At 38.5% G+C, this 19,445-nt stretch overlaps 1 protein-coding gene across 1 annotated transcript in view; it reads right to left on the bottom strand.

Moving 5' to 3' along the window:
* Nucleotides 1-3,707: 3,707 nt before the first annotated feature.
* The window catches only part of CGRRF1 (cell growth regulator with ring finger domain 1), a 33,493-nt gene continuing 17,755 nt past the window's right edge, over nt 3,708-19,445 (bottom strand). Inside the window, exons 3-6 of the mRNA XM_006160559.3 lie at nt 15,525-15,702; nt 15,232-15,379; nt 5,132-5,239; nt 3,708-4,921 (exon numbers count right to left, since the gene is read on the bottom strand). Coding sequence (XP_006160621.1) covers nt 4,613-4,921; nt 5,132-5,239; nt 15,232-15,379; nt 15,525-15,702 — 743 coding nt within the window. The 3' untranslated portion in view covers nt 3,708-4,612. The remainder of the gene's footprint in view (nt 4,922-5,131; nt 5,240-15,231; nt 15,380-15,524; nt 15,703-19,445) is intronic.

Below are 19,445 nucleotides of genomic sequence, written 5' to 3'. Positions count from 1 at the left end.
TGTGTATTATATAGGACCAGCAGATGGTGTAATTACATCACTGGACCCTCACATAGTTAACTATGGTTCAAGTCCCAGATCCAGTGGCTTAAAACCAATGCCAGGCACATGTGTATGTGTGCCCAAAATCCTGAGAGGAGGATGGAGGAAAAGGGGTTGTGGCACAGCAATCCCCTGGCAGGGGGTGTGGGTGATTTCTCATTGTCTGTCTCTCTGTCTCTTTGGTTACCACATGTACCCTATAGCAAAAACTCTCAAAAAATGTGCATTATAAAAAAACCCATGTATCAATTTTACTTTTTTTTTTGCGCCAGAATATATTCATACTTTAACTTTTTGAAGTCCCTTCATAGAGCCTGAGAAGAGGGAAAGAAGTATGAAATAGCTAGAGGAAGCTCAGTAGGGAGTCCACTAGGAAAAATAATGAAAATATTAAATAGCCTTTTCCTTCCACTTGTTGAAGGCCTGGATACAACCAAGCTCTGTCATTCTGAGGCAGGCTCCATTAATTGGTAAAGTCACTTGATCTTCTGTGGCAGTAGCAGTAAAAAAAAAACATAGTTGGGTTGGTAGGTGATATGGCAGTTAAGGCGGCTGGATCCTACACAGTTGACTGTGCAGTTCAAGTCCCAGACCTGGTGGCTTGAAAAACATACTGAATGCATGTGCATGTATGCGTGTGCCCAAAATCCTAAAAGAAGGGATGGAAATGGGTTTGCAGTGTGACCATTCCCTATGGCAGGTGCTTTTTCACTTTCTCTCCTTCTCTCTCTCTCAATCTCTATCTCTCTCCTACAAGTACATGCATCCTCCAGTGAAAATAAATAAATAAATGAATGAATAAATAAATAAATAAATAAATAAATAAGCAAGCAAGCAAGCAAGCAAGCAAGCAGCACATGTGGGTTGGGGGGCAGGCAGAGTGGAGGTCCTAAAAGCAATCTGAGGGTCAGCCTGTAGCAGAGTGGATAAATGCTGTGCACTGGGAGCCAGACCCCACATGGTCAACTGTGGTCAGAGTCCTGGCCCAGCAGCTTGAAAATCATGCTGAGCACATGTGTGTGCCTGCCCAAAAGTCTGAGGGAATGAAAAAGTGGAGGAAAGAGGATTGTGGCATGATCACACCCCACTCGGGGAGTGCTCTCTCTGACAAGCACACATGCTTTCTGGCAAGTAAAAGGAAAAACTGACCTTATTGAGGTGTAATTTAAATATAAGTAAATGTACCCATTAAAAAAAAGAGAAAGCAAGCAAGCTAAGATGAAAACTCATTTGAATAATTGAGCCGGGAACCCTGGAGCAAATTAAAGAACTATCAGAATCGACTCAGGGACTCAAGAAATAGAAGTCACTATGACAAGAAAGAAGATTCAGAAGCAATGTAATATAGGAGACATGGACAGATAGGCATAGTCAGAAAAAGAGATTCGGTGTTCAGTATCTGGGAAACGCACCAGGGAACTGTCCAGAGGGACAGGAACCATCTGAGGCAGGCCTGAGTTACTGAGAACCAGAGCTGAAATCTCCTCTCACCCTTCCCCAAACCATTATCTATGTTGATGCTTCAAATTTCCACAAGCCAAGACAAAGCTCTTCTTGCCACAACTAACTGTAAGGTGTTAAAATTAAAATAACCCTATGAGAGATAATTCAATGACTTGCATTAGTCCTTAAGTAGGTTTCTAAGTTCCTTCCTTAGAGCTGTTTTAGACATTCAGAACTCTCTGTAGGATCAGGTTGGGAGAAAAGGGTGTCTGAAAAAGGTGGTGGCTAGTAACCTATCAGGTCTACATAGATAGACTTGTTGGCAATTTTAAAAAGTGGCAACTAATCTTGATAAACCAAGCATTTTCTAATAATGAAATCATATGCTTTTGTAGATGCCCTCACAAAATATCACTAGGCACAGCTACTAGCAAATTCTGACACAAGCTTCTGGGAGTCAGTGCCTCAGGAACAGGGGGCGCAGGGGTGATCAGGCCCATACTCGCAGTGAGACACGGGTTCTTGTCCCATGCTCAGGAAGAATTAGTCGTGGACACAAAGCGTAGGTATAGCAAAGCGGGGAGTACATTTTTAGGGTCCCTTTCTCCTACCACATCAGTATATTTGTTTTTACTTTACGGTCTGGCAAATTCTTCTTATTTAATACCTCGGGGGGGGGGGGGGCAATTTACCGCCGGGGGGGGGGGGGGACAATTATTGTAGCAGCACCGAGAGGCACTGAAAGCAAATCATCTTTAAGACTTATAGTGATGTATGAATAGATATACAAAATGTGGCATTTACATACAGTGGAATGTTACTCAGCCTTAAAAGGAATGAAATGTTGATACAAGTTACAAGATGTATGAACCTTAAAAAAAATTCTAAGTGAAATAGGTCGGACGCAAAAGGACAAATATTGTATGATTCTACTTTTGTGAGGTACCAAGAACAGTCAGATTCACAGAGACAGGAAGTAGAATAGTGGTTACCAATGGCTGCGGGAGGAGGAATGGGGAGTTATTACTCTGTAGGCACAGAGTTTTGGCTTGAGATGAAGGAAAAATTCTAGAGATAAGATACTATCTCTAGATAGTGAATGGTGAATGTTGTACAGCATGAATGTACTTAATGTCACTAAATTTTATACTTAAAAAAATGGTTAAAATGGCACCATTTTATGTTGCATGTAATTAACTATGAAAAAAGTTATAAAAAATGAAATAGGATTGCAGGGTTGGTACAATCTATATCCGATGAGAAAGAAACTAGGTGTCTAGGACAGTTTTGTACCTACAACTATTAGATCTGCATTATTAGATCTGTAAGGGGAGGCAGGATGGCCAGGATGAGTGAAATGCTCAACATATTCTTCCAACTTACACAACAAAGTGGGTTTTCAAGATGACTTGTTGAACTGCTCCTTAACTGCAGCAGGGCCTGGCGCTATGGATGCTTTGCTTCCAGTGGCAGCATTGGAGCAGTCTAGGGACTTCCAGCAGTTTCTTCCTTAGAATCACTAAGGAAGTGTTGCTCGTTAGCCCTCAGTGCTCCTTTAGACATAGAATCCTTTGAGGTTAGCATTCTTGCCTGATCCTCTGTTGCCCACTAGAAGGTATTTATTACACAGTGATTGAATAAATATAGATAAAAGTGTGATTTGGTTTATAAAGTACAGAATAGATCATGTCTTCTTACTAATGCTATGTCTAATTGAATGAAATGGTATTAAGAAGGCAGTCTCATAGCCTGGTGGTTAAGAAAGTCCAGATGCCACATAGCTAACTTCGGTTCAAATCCTGGTCCTGGGGGCTTGAAAATCACACCAGGCATGCACCCATGCATGCCTAAAATCCCAACTGAATAGAGAAATGGAGGAGAAGGGGTTTGCCCCAATGGGAGATGCTTTCTTTCTCTCTTTCTGGCAAGTACATGTACTCTCTGGCAAAAAAAAAAAAAAAAAAAGCACGAATACAGATTGAAAATGTGATACTTAATACAAACAGTACAAAAAAAAGCCTGAAAAATTACCCTGAATGTCAAGATGTATTTGCCAGGACCTACTTTCTTGGTGAGGTGAAGGTAATTTTCACTGAAGACAGGAGAGGACTTTAACTTTTTCTTCTTCATTTTGGAAAGAATAGAGTATGGGCCTTTTGTTGCCTGTATAGTTCCTCAACACTTCTAAGGATAAAACAAGGGGTGTACAAAGTAATTCACAATTCAGAAGAATACTGGGTTTATTTGGAATTAAAATATACTAGAAAAATAGTTATTTGTTTCTTTCAATGTTTTTTTCCTAGCTCTAAACCCACTCGCATTTTAGAGAGATGCACTGCGCAGGAGGAAATCTAACTTAAGGCATTAAAAGTTTCACAGATCTGTCCTGGTAGATCGTATTCTGCTGATCTAATCACATTTGATGATTGATTTAATAAATTTAAGTATCTAAGAAATTTTATCAAAATTTTATAAATCTGTTTTCTACAGATGAGTCATTTTTAATCTATGGTACACTGAAAACATTTAAGATTTGTTATTTTGCATTAAATTTAAAAATTGAGATTTGCATTGATGTAACCATGATGATAAGGGAAATTAGAAACCAAACAGAAGTATATTTATAAAAACTGGTATTTCAGGAAAGAATGTAAAGTATTAATAAGAAGCCTTTTTAACGTCTTTGTAAACTGGGGACTATAAAATTACTTTAAGAAGAATTAAGGTTGTTTTCCTACTTACACTCCAAATTACATCAAAGAAAACACTTAGCAATTTTGAGACTTTTACCTCCACAAATTTTAGGTGGAATGCTTTTCAGAATTGTTTTTCTAATCGACATTATATAAAATCTTCTAGTGATAAAAGGCCAAATGTTTACATTCTTCTCAAGAGCTGAATGATGATTATGTATAAACACAGAGGGTATGCCAGTATTCACCATACTGAGTAGAAAGAAATAATTCATTTTCATCATCCATGTATTATACAAACATGAAGTTAAAACAGAACGTTCATTGACGGTCAATACTGTAGATTTCATGTTACGAATAATTCTAAGAACACAAAATTCTGCATCTTCAATAGAAAGTGTACTTTTCTGTTGTGACCACTTCTTCAAGAGTTTTCATTTTGCCTTTGTCTGTTCTTTTTGACTGCAAAGTGCAAAAGATTCCTGAACAAACTGCCTGCACATTGGGCACTGCTGAAAATACTTCACGCAGCCATCACATAGGCACGTGTGTCTACACGGCAAGAGCACCCAGTTCACTGCCCCGTTCTGGCAAACGACGCAGTCCCTGCTATTCTCCTCCGACAGCTCCACTTCACTTTCACTGAGTCCAGCTTTTTCCAACAAACTTCTGTCTGTGTTTTTTTCTTCTGAAGAGGAATTACTGGAGGAAGTGGGATTACTATTTGCAGACATGAAAAGTTGCTGAAAATAAAAAAAAAAACAAGTGTAAAGATCATTACAGATGATAATTACTCTTTAAATCTGGGGGTTATAAGAGCTGCTGAAAATTTATGAGCTAGAAAACCCATTAGCTAAGAAAAAACTAATGGAAAATAAATTTATTTTTATAATGGCCATTCCTTAAAACTGTAAACAAAAGAGACAGAGAGAAGATTACAGAATATAATTTACCTTAAGATCATGAAATTGACCTTGAGCCAGGAGTAAATATTTATATAATATTCTGCAGGAAAGCTTATAAATCTTATCAGGAATATGGATTACTGACACCATGGAAATCTAAAATAAAAATGGAACATTGGTCAATACTTAATCTCCTGATAACATTTTACAAATACGTAAAAAAAAAAATCCAAAAAACAAAAAACACTTCTCAAATGAAATACAGGAGTGATACATTTTAAAATTTAACATTAATCTATATAAATGAGTCATTGAAGAAGAATCAGTTATTGATATGTTTCCCAGAGTCATTTTAATTATACTAAAACTTACAAATGTAATGATTTCAATAAAAATACTAATGATCTTTTTTACAGAACTACCCACACTGACTTTGAGATTCTCATATGGAAAAATAAGCATATAAAAATAGCTGGGAAAATATTGAAGAGAGAGTTATAAAAGGAACTAGCCCAGTCAGATATTAAAACATTCAGAAGTGGAAATGAAAACAGTGTAGTACTGGCACGTGAATAGAGGGATGGCACAAAATAAACAGTGCAGAAGTAGGCCTGGACAAAGAGAATCTCCTTAAAAACTGTATTGGGACAAATGGCTAGGGATTCGGAAAAATATAAAATTAGATGCATTCCTCACACCTTACCTAAGTATAAACTCCAAAGGTGTAAGAGACTTTCCTTCCTTCTTTTCTTTCTTGGCCAGAGGGTCTGTGCACTTACCAGAAGTAGGGGGAGAGGGAGAAAGCGAGAGACTGAGAAAGCATCCCCCCAGTGTGATGTGGTCATACCACAATCTCTTTTCCTCCATTTCTCCTTCCTGTCAGGATTTTTGGCACACACACACATGCACCTGGCATCTTTTTCAAGCTGCCAGGGCCAGGATTCAAACTGTAATTGGGATATAGAATTTGCTTCCCAATGCACAGTATTTAGTCACTGCACTACAGGACTGGCCCAGAAGCATAAGAGATCTAAATGTAAAAATAACACTGTGCAAATACTAAAAGAAAATAGTTAAATTGCTTTATAGTTTTAGTCTAGGGGAAGAGATTCTATAATAACTTTGACTTAAAACTAAGAGACAGATAAGTTTGATATATAACTACATAAAAATTTAAAAAGCTGTATGACTAAAAAACAAGCAAAGTCAAAAGACAAACTAAAGTGAAATATCCGTACATCTACCACAGATTAAGGGTTAATATCCCTAATCTATGAAGAACCTCTAAAAGCCGGAGGAAAAAATTATCAAAATCCTTTAGAAAAGGGGCAAAAAGCTGGGCACAGTGGCATGTGCTTATAATCCTAGTTATTCAGAAAACTCTGGCAGGAGGATGTGAGTACAAGGACAAGAGACTAGAGGAGAAGGGACTGTGGAGTGGCCAACCCCTCAGGGGGGTGATTTCACGCTTTCTGTCTCTGTCTCTCTGGTGAGTAAACAGCCCTATAGCAAAAATCTCTCTCAAAAACAAAAAAGATGTTCGATCAAAATGAAAACACCATTTCTCATGATATTGACCAAAATTTAAAAATTTGTCAATATGTATGAGACCAACAGCGTAACGGCTATGTCGCTGGACTGCCACGTAGTCGACCGCGGTTCAAGTCCCAGACCCAGTGGCTTGGACTCACGCCGGATGTGTGTGTGTGTGTGCGTGCCCAAGATCCCCAGAGGAGAATGGAGGAGAAGGGATTGCAGCATGGCCATCCCCCCGGGGCGTGATTTCTCGCTTTCTGTCTCTCTGTCTCTCTCTGTCTGTCTGGTGAGTGCATGCACCGTATAGCAAAAACCTCTTCAAAAAGAGAAAAAATAAATTTGTCAATATGCTCTGTTCAGAAACAGTCACATATTGTTGGTGAAAATGTTAAATAAAGAAAAAAAGTATGATCCCAATGGAGAGATATTTAACAATATATAACAAAACAATATGCATATACTCTTCATATACCATATACCCAAACAATTTTAATATACATACAAGTTATTCAGTGTAAGATTATTTGTTATTACAGAATACTGGAAATTACCTAGAAGTCCAAGCACAGGAGACTGAATAATTATGGTTTGTGCACACCACATGAAGTGCTATGCAGCTGTTTAAAAGAAAGAAAGGAAGGAAGAAAAATAAAGGTGCACTGGCACCAGGGCCTAGTACTTAAAGGAGCTGGATCTCACATGACTGACTGTGGTTTCAATCTTAGCCCCACTAACTTGGAAAACATGCTGGGAACCTGCACACGCATGCCCTAAATCCCATCAAAATGGAGAAATGACGAAGGGATTGCAGCATGACCATGCCCCATGGGGGAGAGGTGCTTTTCTCTCTCTTACTCTCTCTCTCTCTTTCTCTCCTCTCCCCCTGTCTCTCTCTGGTGAACACAAGTGCTCTCTCACAAAAAGAAAAAAAATAGCCACCAGGTGGCACGGTGGTTAAGGTGCTAGATTCTTACATGGCCAACAAAGGTTTGGCCCTAGACTCAGCAGCTCGAAAATCATGACAGATGTGTGTGCGCCCAAAATCTCAAGAGAAGAATGGAGAAGAAATTGTGGTGTGGCCATACCCCCTGGGGGGGATGGTGAAATCTCAGTTTCCCTCTCTCTCTCTCTTTCTCTCTGGCAGGTCCACACACCCTATGGCAAAAACCTAAAAAAATGAAAATAAGAAAAAAGTAAGGAAGATCTCTGTGAACTGATCTAGAATGATTTCCAGGAGATAAGGAAGAGAAAAAAGCAAAGTACAGAGCCAGGCAGTGGAGTGGGGGTGAAGGCAGCTGAATCCCACAGGACTGACTGCGCAGTCTAACTCCCAGACCCGAGGACCTGAGCCACACACCAGGCATGTGTGGGTGTAGGTGTGTACCCAGGATCCTGAAAGGAGAAAAGGAAAAGGGACTGAGGCATGACCATCCTCTATGGAAGGTGCTTTCTCCCTTTCTCTCTCCAGCAACCACATACACTCTCGGGCAAGGAAAAAAATGGGCAAAGTACAAAAGAGTATGCATAGCATATACAGTGTTCTATCCTTCATGTAAGAAAGGGGAAATGAGAAATATAGGGAGCACAAACCGGAAGCCAAGGAAGATGGTTATCTAGAAGGATTAGAGTGTGCAGAAATGGAGAGGGAGAAATACGGAAGGGAACAACACTTGAGCACATTTTTTTCAGAGTTTTCTAACTTTTGAGAGAATGAATCCAAGTAATTTATGACCACTGGTTGACTACAAACTCTGTGTTGGCAGGAAGCCGGGGTGGGGCGGTTCAAGAACCAAAATAATTAAATTCAGTAATAAATTATAAACCAGTAGAGGCTGGGGAATTCATGAGGCCAGAGAATAACAAACATTAAAAATAAAAGAGACAAATGGGGGAGAAGGGAAGGGAGTTTCTTGCTTTTTGAAGAACTCCAAGGAAAGAATGGATGTAGGGCTGGAGTTAGAAAATAATCATGCTGTAACCAACATGGTGAAAATAAAACCTGGTATAAATCATCAGTGGAGATTAAATCCTGGGGGATATTTTGATAAAAAGTAGGACGTGCACATGCTCTTAAGGTTCCTCCCCACAGATTAAGGGAAAGAAAAGTTGGAAGTGGATACATGAGGAACACCTTGGCTGTGAAATCAACATGAACAAAACAGAGACAAGAACACTGAATGCTTCTAGAAGTGGTGCCCTGAAAAGGACATTCATACCCTGTGCGATTCACTGGCCACAAATGTTTCACTTTGATCTGATTATGAGGCAACACCAGACAGACAAAATGAGAATATTCTATTTTACAAAAAGTGTGTATATATGTGACTGATTCTTTCAAAATTTTGTCACTTAAATTAAGATTATTTTTATTTCACACATAATAACTGTACATATTTGTGAAGCAGAGTGTAATTTTTCAGTATATGAATATGATGTATAATGATTAAATCAGGGTAATTAGCATGAATAGTTTGAAAAATTTAAAAAGTAACAACAACAAAAAATCTGTGATAGGAATGTAAATTGTCTAGCACAGAAACTTGTATCAGGTGTGTGTGTGGTTGTAAGTGACTGAAAACTTGACCAGAGGCTTAAGCATATAACACATTTATTTTTTAAAAAAATTTTTGAGAGGTTTTTGCTATAGGGCATGTGCACTCACCAGACAGACAGAGAGAGACAGAGAGACAGAAAGTGAGAAATTACCCCCCAGGGGGGATGGCCATGCCACAATCCCTTCTCCTCCATTCTCCTCTCAGGATCTTGGGCAAGAATGCACATACGCTCGATGTGAGTTTAAGCTGCCGGGTCCAGAACTCGAACCAGGGTCGACTACATGGGAGTCCAGTGACATAGCCATTATGCCAATTGCTGGTCCCAATATAACGCATTTATAATGTACAATGAGGTAAAAAGTTTTAATGTCATTAAAGACAAAGCAAGGCTGTGGAAATTCTCCAGACAAAAAAGGATAAAAAGATATATGACAAATACAAAATCTGACTCTGGACTAGAACCTGTTTTGGAGGGGGAAATAGGTTCTGATCAACTGACAACTGAAATATAGGTAACAGGTTGAAAAAAACATTTTATCAATTTCAAATTGATAAAGTTGATAACTATATGGTAGTTTTATAAAAGAACATTCTTACTATTGGAAAATACACATTGAAATCTTAAGAGATAAAGAATCATAATGTATATAACTTAGTCTCAAATTGTCTATTAAAGATATATATGATATTATTTTATGATTTCTATCACTATTTTTACAAACGTGGGTAAATAACGCAAATCGTAGAAACATTTAACACTTAGGTTATCTAGGTAAAGGCTATATAGTTTTTTTTTTTTTTACTTTTTTGTTTTTGCAACTTTTAGAAATTTTGTACAAATAAAGTGTTTTTAAAACCCTACATTGTTGTAAAAACACAATATGCCTTTCGGGTTTATATGGATGTATTAATTCAGTAATGGTCTCAGAGGCTTTTAATACTAAATCAAAGTGACAGGACTGTTGGAAAGTAGTAATGTTATCACTTCATAGTCACAATCCATTTGACTTAATATTAACAGCCTTTAAAGTTATCATGCTAGTTTTAAGTATACGTGTAGTTGTAAATATACAGTTATGCACCATACAATGGCATGTCAGTCAATGAGAGACCACATTTACAATAATTATAATGGACCTGAGAAATTCTTATCACCTAGTGCTGTCATAGTTATTGTAAGGTGCAACACATTAATCACATGTATGTGGTGATGCTGGTATATACGAACCTACTGAGCATCCAGTCATGTAAAAGTAGAGCACATATAATTACTTGATAATGATAGTAAAGGACTACGTCACTAATTTATGTGCTTATTCCTATTTTATGTTCTTTTAGAGTATATTCTACTTGAAAGAAAAATGGTTTGCTGTAGAGCGGTAAGCTGTGTTACACCAGCAGCAGCCTTCTCTATCTCATGTTCATCGTATCTCTTGATGGCATCATTTTCTCTTGTGCTTAATTTAATCTCATGCTGTTTTGTTGTCATCGTGGCTCTTTGAGTGGGACAGAATGTGGAGGTGGAAGACAGTGAAGTGAATGATTTTGACTCTATGTAGGCCTAACTAATGTGTCTGTGTCTTAATTTTTAACAAAAAAAGTTGGAAAGTTTTTAAAAAGTAAAAAAAAAAAAAAAAAAAAAAGTTAGGCCTCTGTAGCACAGTGGTTAAACACTGGGTGCTTGCACTGGCCCCATAGCCTAGTGCTAGATCCTACTTCACCAGCTGGTGTGAACCCCAGCTCCAGTGGCTTGAAAAATGCACTGGACACATGTGTGTACATGCCCCAAATCCCAGTGGGCAGGAAAAATGAAGGAAAGGGATTACGGTATGACCACATCTGACTTGGGTGTCCCAGCATGCTTTTCAAGTCACTAAGGCAAGAACTTAAACACTGGTTGGTCATATGGGGTCCAACTTCCTCAGTGCAGAGTTTAACTGCTACACTACAGGGCTGACTCTACTAAACCTTTTCTATTTTAAAAATATATTTAGATACACGAATACTTACGACTGTGTTACAGTTGCCTACAGTATTCAATATAGTAGTATCCTGTACATGTCTGTAGCCTACAAGCAATCGGCTATATAAACCACAGAGCCTGTGTGTATCATCCAGGTTTGTGTAGGTATATTCTATGACATTCGCATAGTGATGAAATTGCCTAACAACGCATTTCTCAGAACCTATCCCCATCATTACGCAATGCATGACTGAATATATTTGATATGCAAAAGTTGTTCAAATATACTACTTTTTAAAGGCTGGTGCCTTAGCCTAGTGGTTAAGGCAGCCAGATCCCATATGGCCAACCACAGTTCAAATTCTGGCTCTGTGACTTGAAAAAACACACCAGACATGTATGTTCCCAAAGTCTCAACAGGATAGAAAAATGGAGAACGGATTGTAGCATGACCCTGCCCTGCTGGGGGGTGCTTTATCTCCCTCTCTTCCTCTAATCTCTGAAAAGCATATGTACCTTCTTGTAGTTAAAAAAGTTTATCTGTTTATTTCTTCTATGAGAGAAGGATTCAGAGATAAGGCATCCCTTCTTTTTATTTGAGAGGTTTTTGTTATGGGGCGTGTACGCTCACCAGACAGAAAGACAGAAAGCGAGAAATCACCCCCCAGGGAGGATGGCCACGCCGCAATCCCTTCTCCTCCATACTCCTCTTGGGATCTTGGGCATGCACGCACACGCACAAGGCATGAGTTTAAGTCACCGGGTCTGGGACTTGAACCACGGTCGACTACGTGAGTCCAGTGACACAGCCATTATGCTAACTGCTGGTCCCACGATAAGGCATGCCTTCTTTTTTTTTTTTTAAGTTTATTTATTTATTCATTTTTAATTTGACCAGAGAGAGAGAGACACCCAGAGAGAGAGAGAGAAAGTGAGAAAGCAAAGCAACAGGTCCAGGACTTGAACCATGGTTGGCCATGTGGGAGTGTCCAGCACCTTAACTACCAGGCCACCTGCTGGTCCCCAAGGCATCCCTTCTAAGGTCTTCAATCTACCTACAACCTCAGCCAGCCTACATCCCTGGCACGCATGCGTGTGCATGCACGCGTGCATGAACACACACACACACCTGGTGTGCTGAGATGTCCCAGGATAAAAACCCAGGAACTTTCCCATGCAGGTCTAGCTGCACCACAGTCATGCCAATGTTGAGCCCCCAGATATACTACTGAAAGAAATCAGCATATAAAATATTGGATCATTGGGACCAGCAGTTGGTATAAAGGCTATGTCGCTGGACTCCCATGTAGTCGACCGCGGTTGGAGTCCTAGACACGGTGGCTTAAACTTATGCCGGGAGCGTGTGTGTGCATGCCCAAGATCCTGAGAGGAAAATGGAGGAGAAGGGATTGCAGCATGGCCATCCCCCCGGGGGCAATTTCTTCCTTTCTGTCTCTCTGTCTCTGTCTCTATCTTTCTGGTGAGTGCACACGCCCTACAGCAAAAACCTCTCAAAAAAAATTGGATTATCAGAAAAATCCTGATGCATTTTTGCACAGAAAAGTACATCGTGACTTTTCCAACAGTCCAAAAGTATGTATAATTTTACCCTTTTAAAAAAATTATATATACAAAGGTCTGGAAAAATACAAATATTCATAGTCATTATCTTTGGATGATAGACTACAAGCGACTATACTCTTTCCATCTTGCTTATCTAAATTTTCTATTATTTTTCTTGTCACAAATGTGTGTTATTTGAATAATAGAGGGAAAAAACCCTAAAGTGATTAATTTAAAATGAAAATGATCTTAAGTCAAACTCTTACAGTAATAATTCCTGCCTTCCTTTATCTACTAACTCTGTTATCTAAATGTAATTCTTGGTTCAGCCACAGTGCACAGCCATAGTGCAATGCTGGAAGCTATGAGGAAGATCAGGGTTCAGATCCTGGGTTGACCTGTACTCACCAAGTATATGTGCCCAAGATGCGGGCTGGCTGGGAAAAGCTGGAGATGGGGGAGTCACAGCATTAAAATCTGTTGATGGTGTGTATGTGTGTGTGTGTGTGTGTGTGTGTGTGTGTGTGTGTGTCTCATAAAAAGAAATAAGTAAATTTAATAATAAAAATTTAAAATGTAATTATTTACTGTAATGATAGGAATGAGAGTTCAATATTTTTTTATTTCAAGTCTCTGACCCCCCAGATAAAATACTGAAAAACCACATAAGAAAAATAAGAAATGTTCTGTTTGCTCTTAAAATTATGAACAGAGAACATTAACATAAAATATACTAACAAGTATGTGCTAGTGTTCATATTAACCCTAATATGAAAAATAAAGGAGAAGCAAGGATTCACAGGAAAAAGAGGGAAAGTTTTTTTGACCAGGAGAATAAAAGACATCCAAAAGGACCCAGACAGCAAGACACTTACAGAGGACAGGAGTGAATGGCTGTTCACACTTGGGAGCCAGGTGGGACTAAATTTCCCAAAGACACAGCTGGGCTATGTGGATCAGGGGACTGAGGGCAAATCCTCTTGTTTATAATGTCATTGAACAGTACACTTCTCACGTCACTCTCCCCCATCCCCGCCCCTGATGATTAGGAAACAAGCTAACTTCAGCTCAACAGAACTTCAGTTTGATCAGATTTAAAAACAAAACAAAACAAAAAAACTAGAGAGATTTAACTGCAAATGAGCAGAGTATACATTCCCCAATAAGAATCTGCACCTTCCAAATCTCAATTCATGCTTGTTTCAGGGAGACATTTCTTTTTTTTTTTTTTTTTTTTTAAAGGTACTGGGACAGGTCTCTCTGAAGGCTCAAGTGAAGCCCTGCTTCCAGTTCTTAATGACTGAATGACGGAGTGTCCCTGATTGCTTCAGTTTGTATAAGGAGGATATCTTCCTTAACACACTAAATTGTTGGAAAAGTTAAGTTAGTTGTAGTGAATGTACTTGGTATAGTACAAAGCATCATTAAAAAATATTACCATATCTTTATTAATAAACCTGTCCATATCAATCACTTCAGAAAAGTAGTATATTGTGGATAAGGGCTCTTTTTTTTTTTTAAATCATAATTCAATTTCACTAAAAGTTTATTTCATGAATAAGTCTTTACCATACTTAGAAGACTGTCAAGGTTCAAGTCCTCCTAGATCTCTAAGAAGCTTTAATCTTCCTAATAGAGATCACCACCAGACTAGAGAAATAATTGCCATATAATGAGAAAGAAGATTATTCTAGTTACTGAAAATATAGACACTAGACATTTAAGATGCAGGTGCAGCAAGGGCTCTGAGAATATGCACGAAAACATGCAAAGAAGAGTGAATACTGCCTCACACTTGAGCACCTCAGATCTTTGCAAGGCTTACTTATTCCATGCTAAAAAGTGTTAAGAATATACATGGTGGGGGCCAGCAGGTGACATGGTGGTTGAGGCACTGAGCTTTCACATGGCTGACCGCCAGTCAAGTCCCAAACCCAGTGGCCCAAAAATCACAACAAATAAATAGATAAATAGATAAATAAATGTTAATTAAGAAAAGAATAACATCCTTTTTCTATATAGTAAACATGACATAGACACAAAAGAGTGGGATTAACTTCTCAACCATAATATATTTTTTATGCCTAAATAAAGTCATATTCTTATGACCTGTAGGAAAAAAAAAAAAGTTCTACCCTGAAGGTGTCGTTAAACACATAAAAATCATACAGGTTGGTCCAGCTGCAATGTGCACTGTTACACAATACTGGAGACCTCTTGGAGGTTGTCGATTTGGATCCAGGGTCCCAGCTGGCTGGAAAGCTGGAGGGGAGATTACAGTATGGCAAGACCCTGACAGGGGTACTGGTGCCTACTGTGTCTGTCTATCTCTTTTTTCCTTCCCCCGTGGAAGAAATAAACAAACTTGGATGGGTGTACAACCCACATATTCATTTTTCAAAAAAAGTGTGTCTAGACCAAATGTGTATCCTTAGAAATCAAAATAAAACTTTTCATACCTTACCAAATAATTAAGAACCACCGTCCAAGTCATATAAAGATAATGCTTTCAGAATTTTTCAGCTACTTACAATATCATATATTTCTCGGTCATCCTCATCAGCTAAGGTCAACAGTGCTACCAATGGATAGCGTGATCTAGGCACTGTACCAAAGTCTTCGATTTTAGTGTCTCCTGGCAACTGGCAATATATTTCTTCTTTTCTGTCTTTTTTAATACTTTTTGAAAACGTAAAGGTAAATTGTCACTATAATCAAAAGGACAAAAACATGCCAAAAATGATCAACAGCATAGCGATGCTTTATTTTACCCATGAAAAGTCTAATCTTCAAGTGATAATGAGTTTATCAGATAAAAGGATACAAATATTGTTCTTGATGAAGATATTCGCTGTACAGAGCATCTTCTAATGCTTGGGGAGTGCTTATTCTGAAGCAATAAACATGCTTCTGCAGAGCTTCATATAATTTTTGAACACTGCATCCCCAGTAGCATGTAAGGAGGCTATCTTCAAGACAATCTGTTGTCAAGGTTATGCCAGCTGAGAAAGAGAATGAGAATTACCTGCTATAATGTCTAATACAATTTCACTGGATGAGTAATGAAAGCTTTCTTGTGGATAGGCCAGACCAATGGCAGTTGCAAGAACTTGTTAAAGGGTATGCCCTACAAATGCCTCTCTAACAAGAGATATAAAAACCCCAATATCCATGCAATTTTTGATGGCTTTTGATAAACTGTTATTACTTACATATTTAAACTTGGAAATGATCAATTTAATGCTCTTTTTTGGTGGCTGTAAGAGTTTTCCAGCATACATTTTAAAAACTAAAATACAGTTCACAATTAATAATGCATACTCTCATAATGTATATAATCCCAAGTACTAGAAACAATTCGGTAGAAGAGAGCTGCCCCCAAAGGTGAATACGCACAACCCATGGGGTTCACATGATGTTCTCTGGAGTAAGAAAAATAGAAATTGAGCTTTACTGATATACAGTTAACATTAACATACCGTCTTGTCACACACTTAATGTCCCATGTAATGTGCAAAATATCCTAAGGAAATGGTAGGGATCAAAATGTGGGGGGTTTAACAGCAATATCTTTATTTGTTTGTTTGCTTACAATGTAAAAAAACACATTCCAATTTAAGTAGACCCGATTAAGTAGATACACACATTATAAGTGAGTAAACAAATTAGTTTTACTTATTACTTTAACATGTACATAGGACTTACCATGCACCATCTATGTGATCTTCCCCCCCTTACTAGTGACATCTGTAGCAATGTCAAGTTCAAAGGTAGCAATATCCAGTGTCTACACTGCAGATAGTGTGAACTGCAACATTTAGGACTTCTGGGCGGTGGTTTACTGACCAAACCAAGAGGCACAATTTTGCTCACTGAACAATCTTGGTCTTTGACTCTGACTTTACTCACCCACCGGCAATTCTGTAAGCTATCCAATATCCTTTTATTGAAACTCTTTCTGTTGCTTGCTAGTGGGAATTGATATATCACCTAGTTTGTTAAAATGTGACCAAGCGTATGTGTTTGAAGAAGATACACAAAAGTGAGCAGATGTCCCACAAATTGCCAAAAATTGTTCGAGTGTTTCACTTTTCTTTTCAGTATTTTGTAGTATGTACACAGAGCCTGAAATTCTGAGTAGGAGCAGTGACACAGGGCTTTTTGGTTTTTAGGTTTTTGTCATAGGGCATGTGCACTCTCTACAGACAGAGAGGGGGAGAGAGAGAGAAGTGGGAAGTCACCTCCTGGTGGGATGGCCACACTACAATCCATCTTCCTCTATGCTCCTGTTGGGATTTTGGGTGTGCACATGCTCCTGGCAAGATTTTCAAGCCACCAGTCCAGGACTTGAATCTAGGTCAGCCATGTAGGAATCTAGTGCCTTAACCATCATGCCACCTGCTGGTCCCCAACATAGGGCCATTTCTAACATAAATTTATTTGGTAAGAACTTTGCATAGAATATCTGTATAAAATTTTTATATGATTCCAATGATCAGATATTAATTCAAGAATGGAAAATTACATTAGCCATTAAGGAGCTAAAAAACAAATACTCCATTAATACAAATTTATACATACGCATATAACCATTATATATTTTTCTTTATATCACTGTAGAATCCCACAGGATGAGACAGGATGAAAAAGTTGGAAGTAGAAAAGAAAGGGATAAATATTAAAAAAAAAATAAAAAAGGAAAAAGAAAAAAGAAAAAAAAGTATCATTTAATATTATTATATTACTGGCAAAATGTGGAAAGATATAAGTCTATTCATTATATCATCAGTTATCATAGCAAAATGCTGAGATCAATGCAAATGTCCATCGATAAAGATAAAATGAATAAAATAAGATACTCTACAAGGAAGTATTATGCAGCTATTAAGAAAGAATTAAGGGCCAACTCTGTAGCATAGTAGTTCCGGGAGCCAGATTCCACATAGCCCACAGCAGTTTGAATCTTGACTCCTACGGCTTAAGAAACATACCAGGTGTATGTGCATACATGCACAAAATCCCAACGGGATAAAAAAATAGAGAAGGGACTGCAGCATGATCATGTCCCTACTGGGGGCACTTTCTTCCTCTCTCTCTGCCTCTCGGCAAGTACACACATCCTGAGAGAATTAAAAAACAGATACATAAAGAAAGGAGGTTGAGCCCCTCTCACACAGTAGTAACGTAAACGTCATGCAGGCCTGGAAGCCATTTGGATGAAGGTGGGTTTAAATCCCTAGGTCGGCCTGAAGATATGCCAGGGATATACATGAGGGCACCCAGGATCCCGCAAAGTTAGAAGGCAGGAGAAATAGAGAGGATGGTGGCGTGAAAAGTCTCTGTTGAGGGTGCTTCTTTCTCCACCTCCCCCCACCACTCTTGCTGGTACACGCACACTTCATCACAAAACACACACACACACACACACACACACAAACAAACAAAAAACAAATTGAGGCACATGTTGTTAGAATATCTGTACATACTATTATGGAATGATCTTCAGACTATATTGTTACATGAGGAATATAAAATAGTGTTTATCTCACAAGAGAGAATACTTATATATACATATGTACATCAAAAATAAATAAAAGGATAAGCCTTTTAAAAACAAACAAAAAATCCTTTATTTAGAGAACGTATAAAGCCATCACGTTTATTTGCTTTGTAAAAATCAGTTCTGGGCCAGCTGATGGCATGGTGGTTAAGGCAGCTGGATCCCACGTAGTTGACTGCACTATTTGAGTCCTGGACCTGGTGACCTAAAAAACATGCATGCCCAAAATCCCCAAAGGAGAAATGGAGAAGGGACTGTGGTATGACCATTCCCCCCTGGGGAGAACTTTCTCACTTTCCTTCCCTCATTCTGTTTCTCTCCACTGTGCACATGACACTCTAGCAAATTTTTAAAAATAAATAAATAATGGGGTCACCAGATGGTGTAATGGTTGGACTCCCACATGGCCGACAGAGTCTTGAAACTCATGCGAGGTGTGTGTGCATGTGCACTCAAAATCATGAGAGAAGAATGGAGGAGAAGGGATTGCAGCATGGCCATCGCCCCTGGGAAGTGATTTCTTGCTTTCTGACTCTGGGGAGCGCATGTGCCCAATAGCAAAAATTTCTCTAAAAATCACTAACTAGTCAGTTCCAGAAATTAGTAGTTGCATAAAATACTTGCTTTCAGACTTTGTATACTAACTAAAAGGGGAAGAGTTTCAGAGACCACTGACAATTAGATATTACTGAGACTTTAATATGTTTCAGAATCTATAAAATTCTACTCTCTACAATCTTTCATAAACTGAGAAGAGAATGTATTGATTTATACTGCCTGATGATAGTTTAAATACTATTTACTCAAAAATGATTCTTTCTTTAGTTGTTCCTAGTTCTTCTGCAAAGAGTTCCCATTTTTATATTTTCTTAATCTTCTGAAATCCAGTGCACAGACAAAACTATCTTAGATCAATAGCTTTAACAGAATTGGCACACAGCTGCAAGCCAGAAAATTCAGAATGAAAATTAAATGAAGTGGTATGTATATGAACTCTCAGCCTTTTGTAACAGGCAAATGAAGAGTGTAAGAGACAGCAGTGTAAACTGTTTTTAAGAATAAGTCTAAGAGCCAGCAGGTGGCATGGTGGTTAAGCCACTGGAATCCCACATGACTGACTCAGGTTCAAGTCCTGGACCTGGTGACTTTACTTTCTTCCCCTCCCCCCCCCCGCCCCCTCCCTCT

This window comes from Tupaia chinensis, unplaced genomic scaffold, assembly GCF_000334495.1.
Source record: "Tupaia chinensis unplaced genomic scaffold, TupChi_1.0 Scaffold000688_1, whole genome shotgun sequence".
NCBI lineage: Eukaryota > Metazoa > Chordata > Mammalia > Scandentia > Tupaiidae > Tupaia > Tupaia belangeri.
The sequence above is the reverse complement of the archived record's forward strand: the minus strand, read 5'-3'. Positions and strand labels throughout refer to the sequence as shown.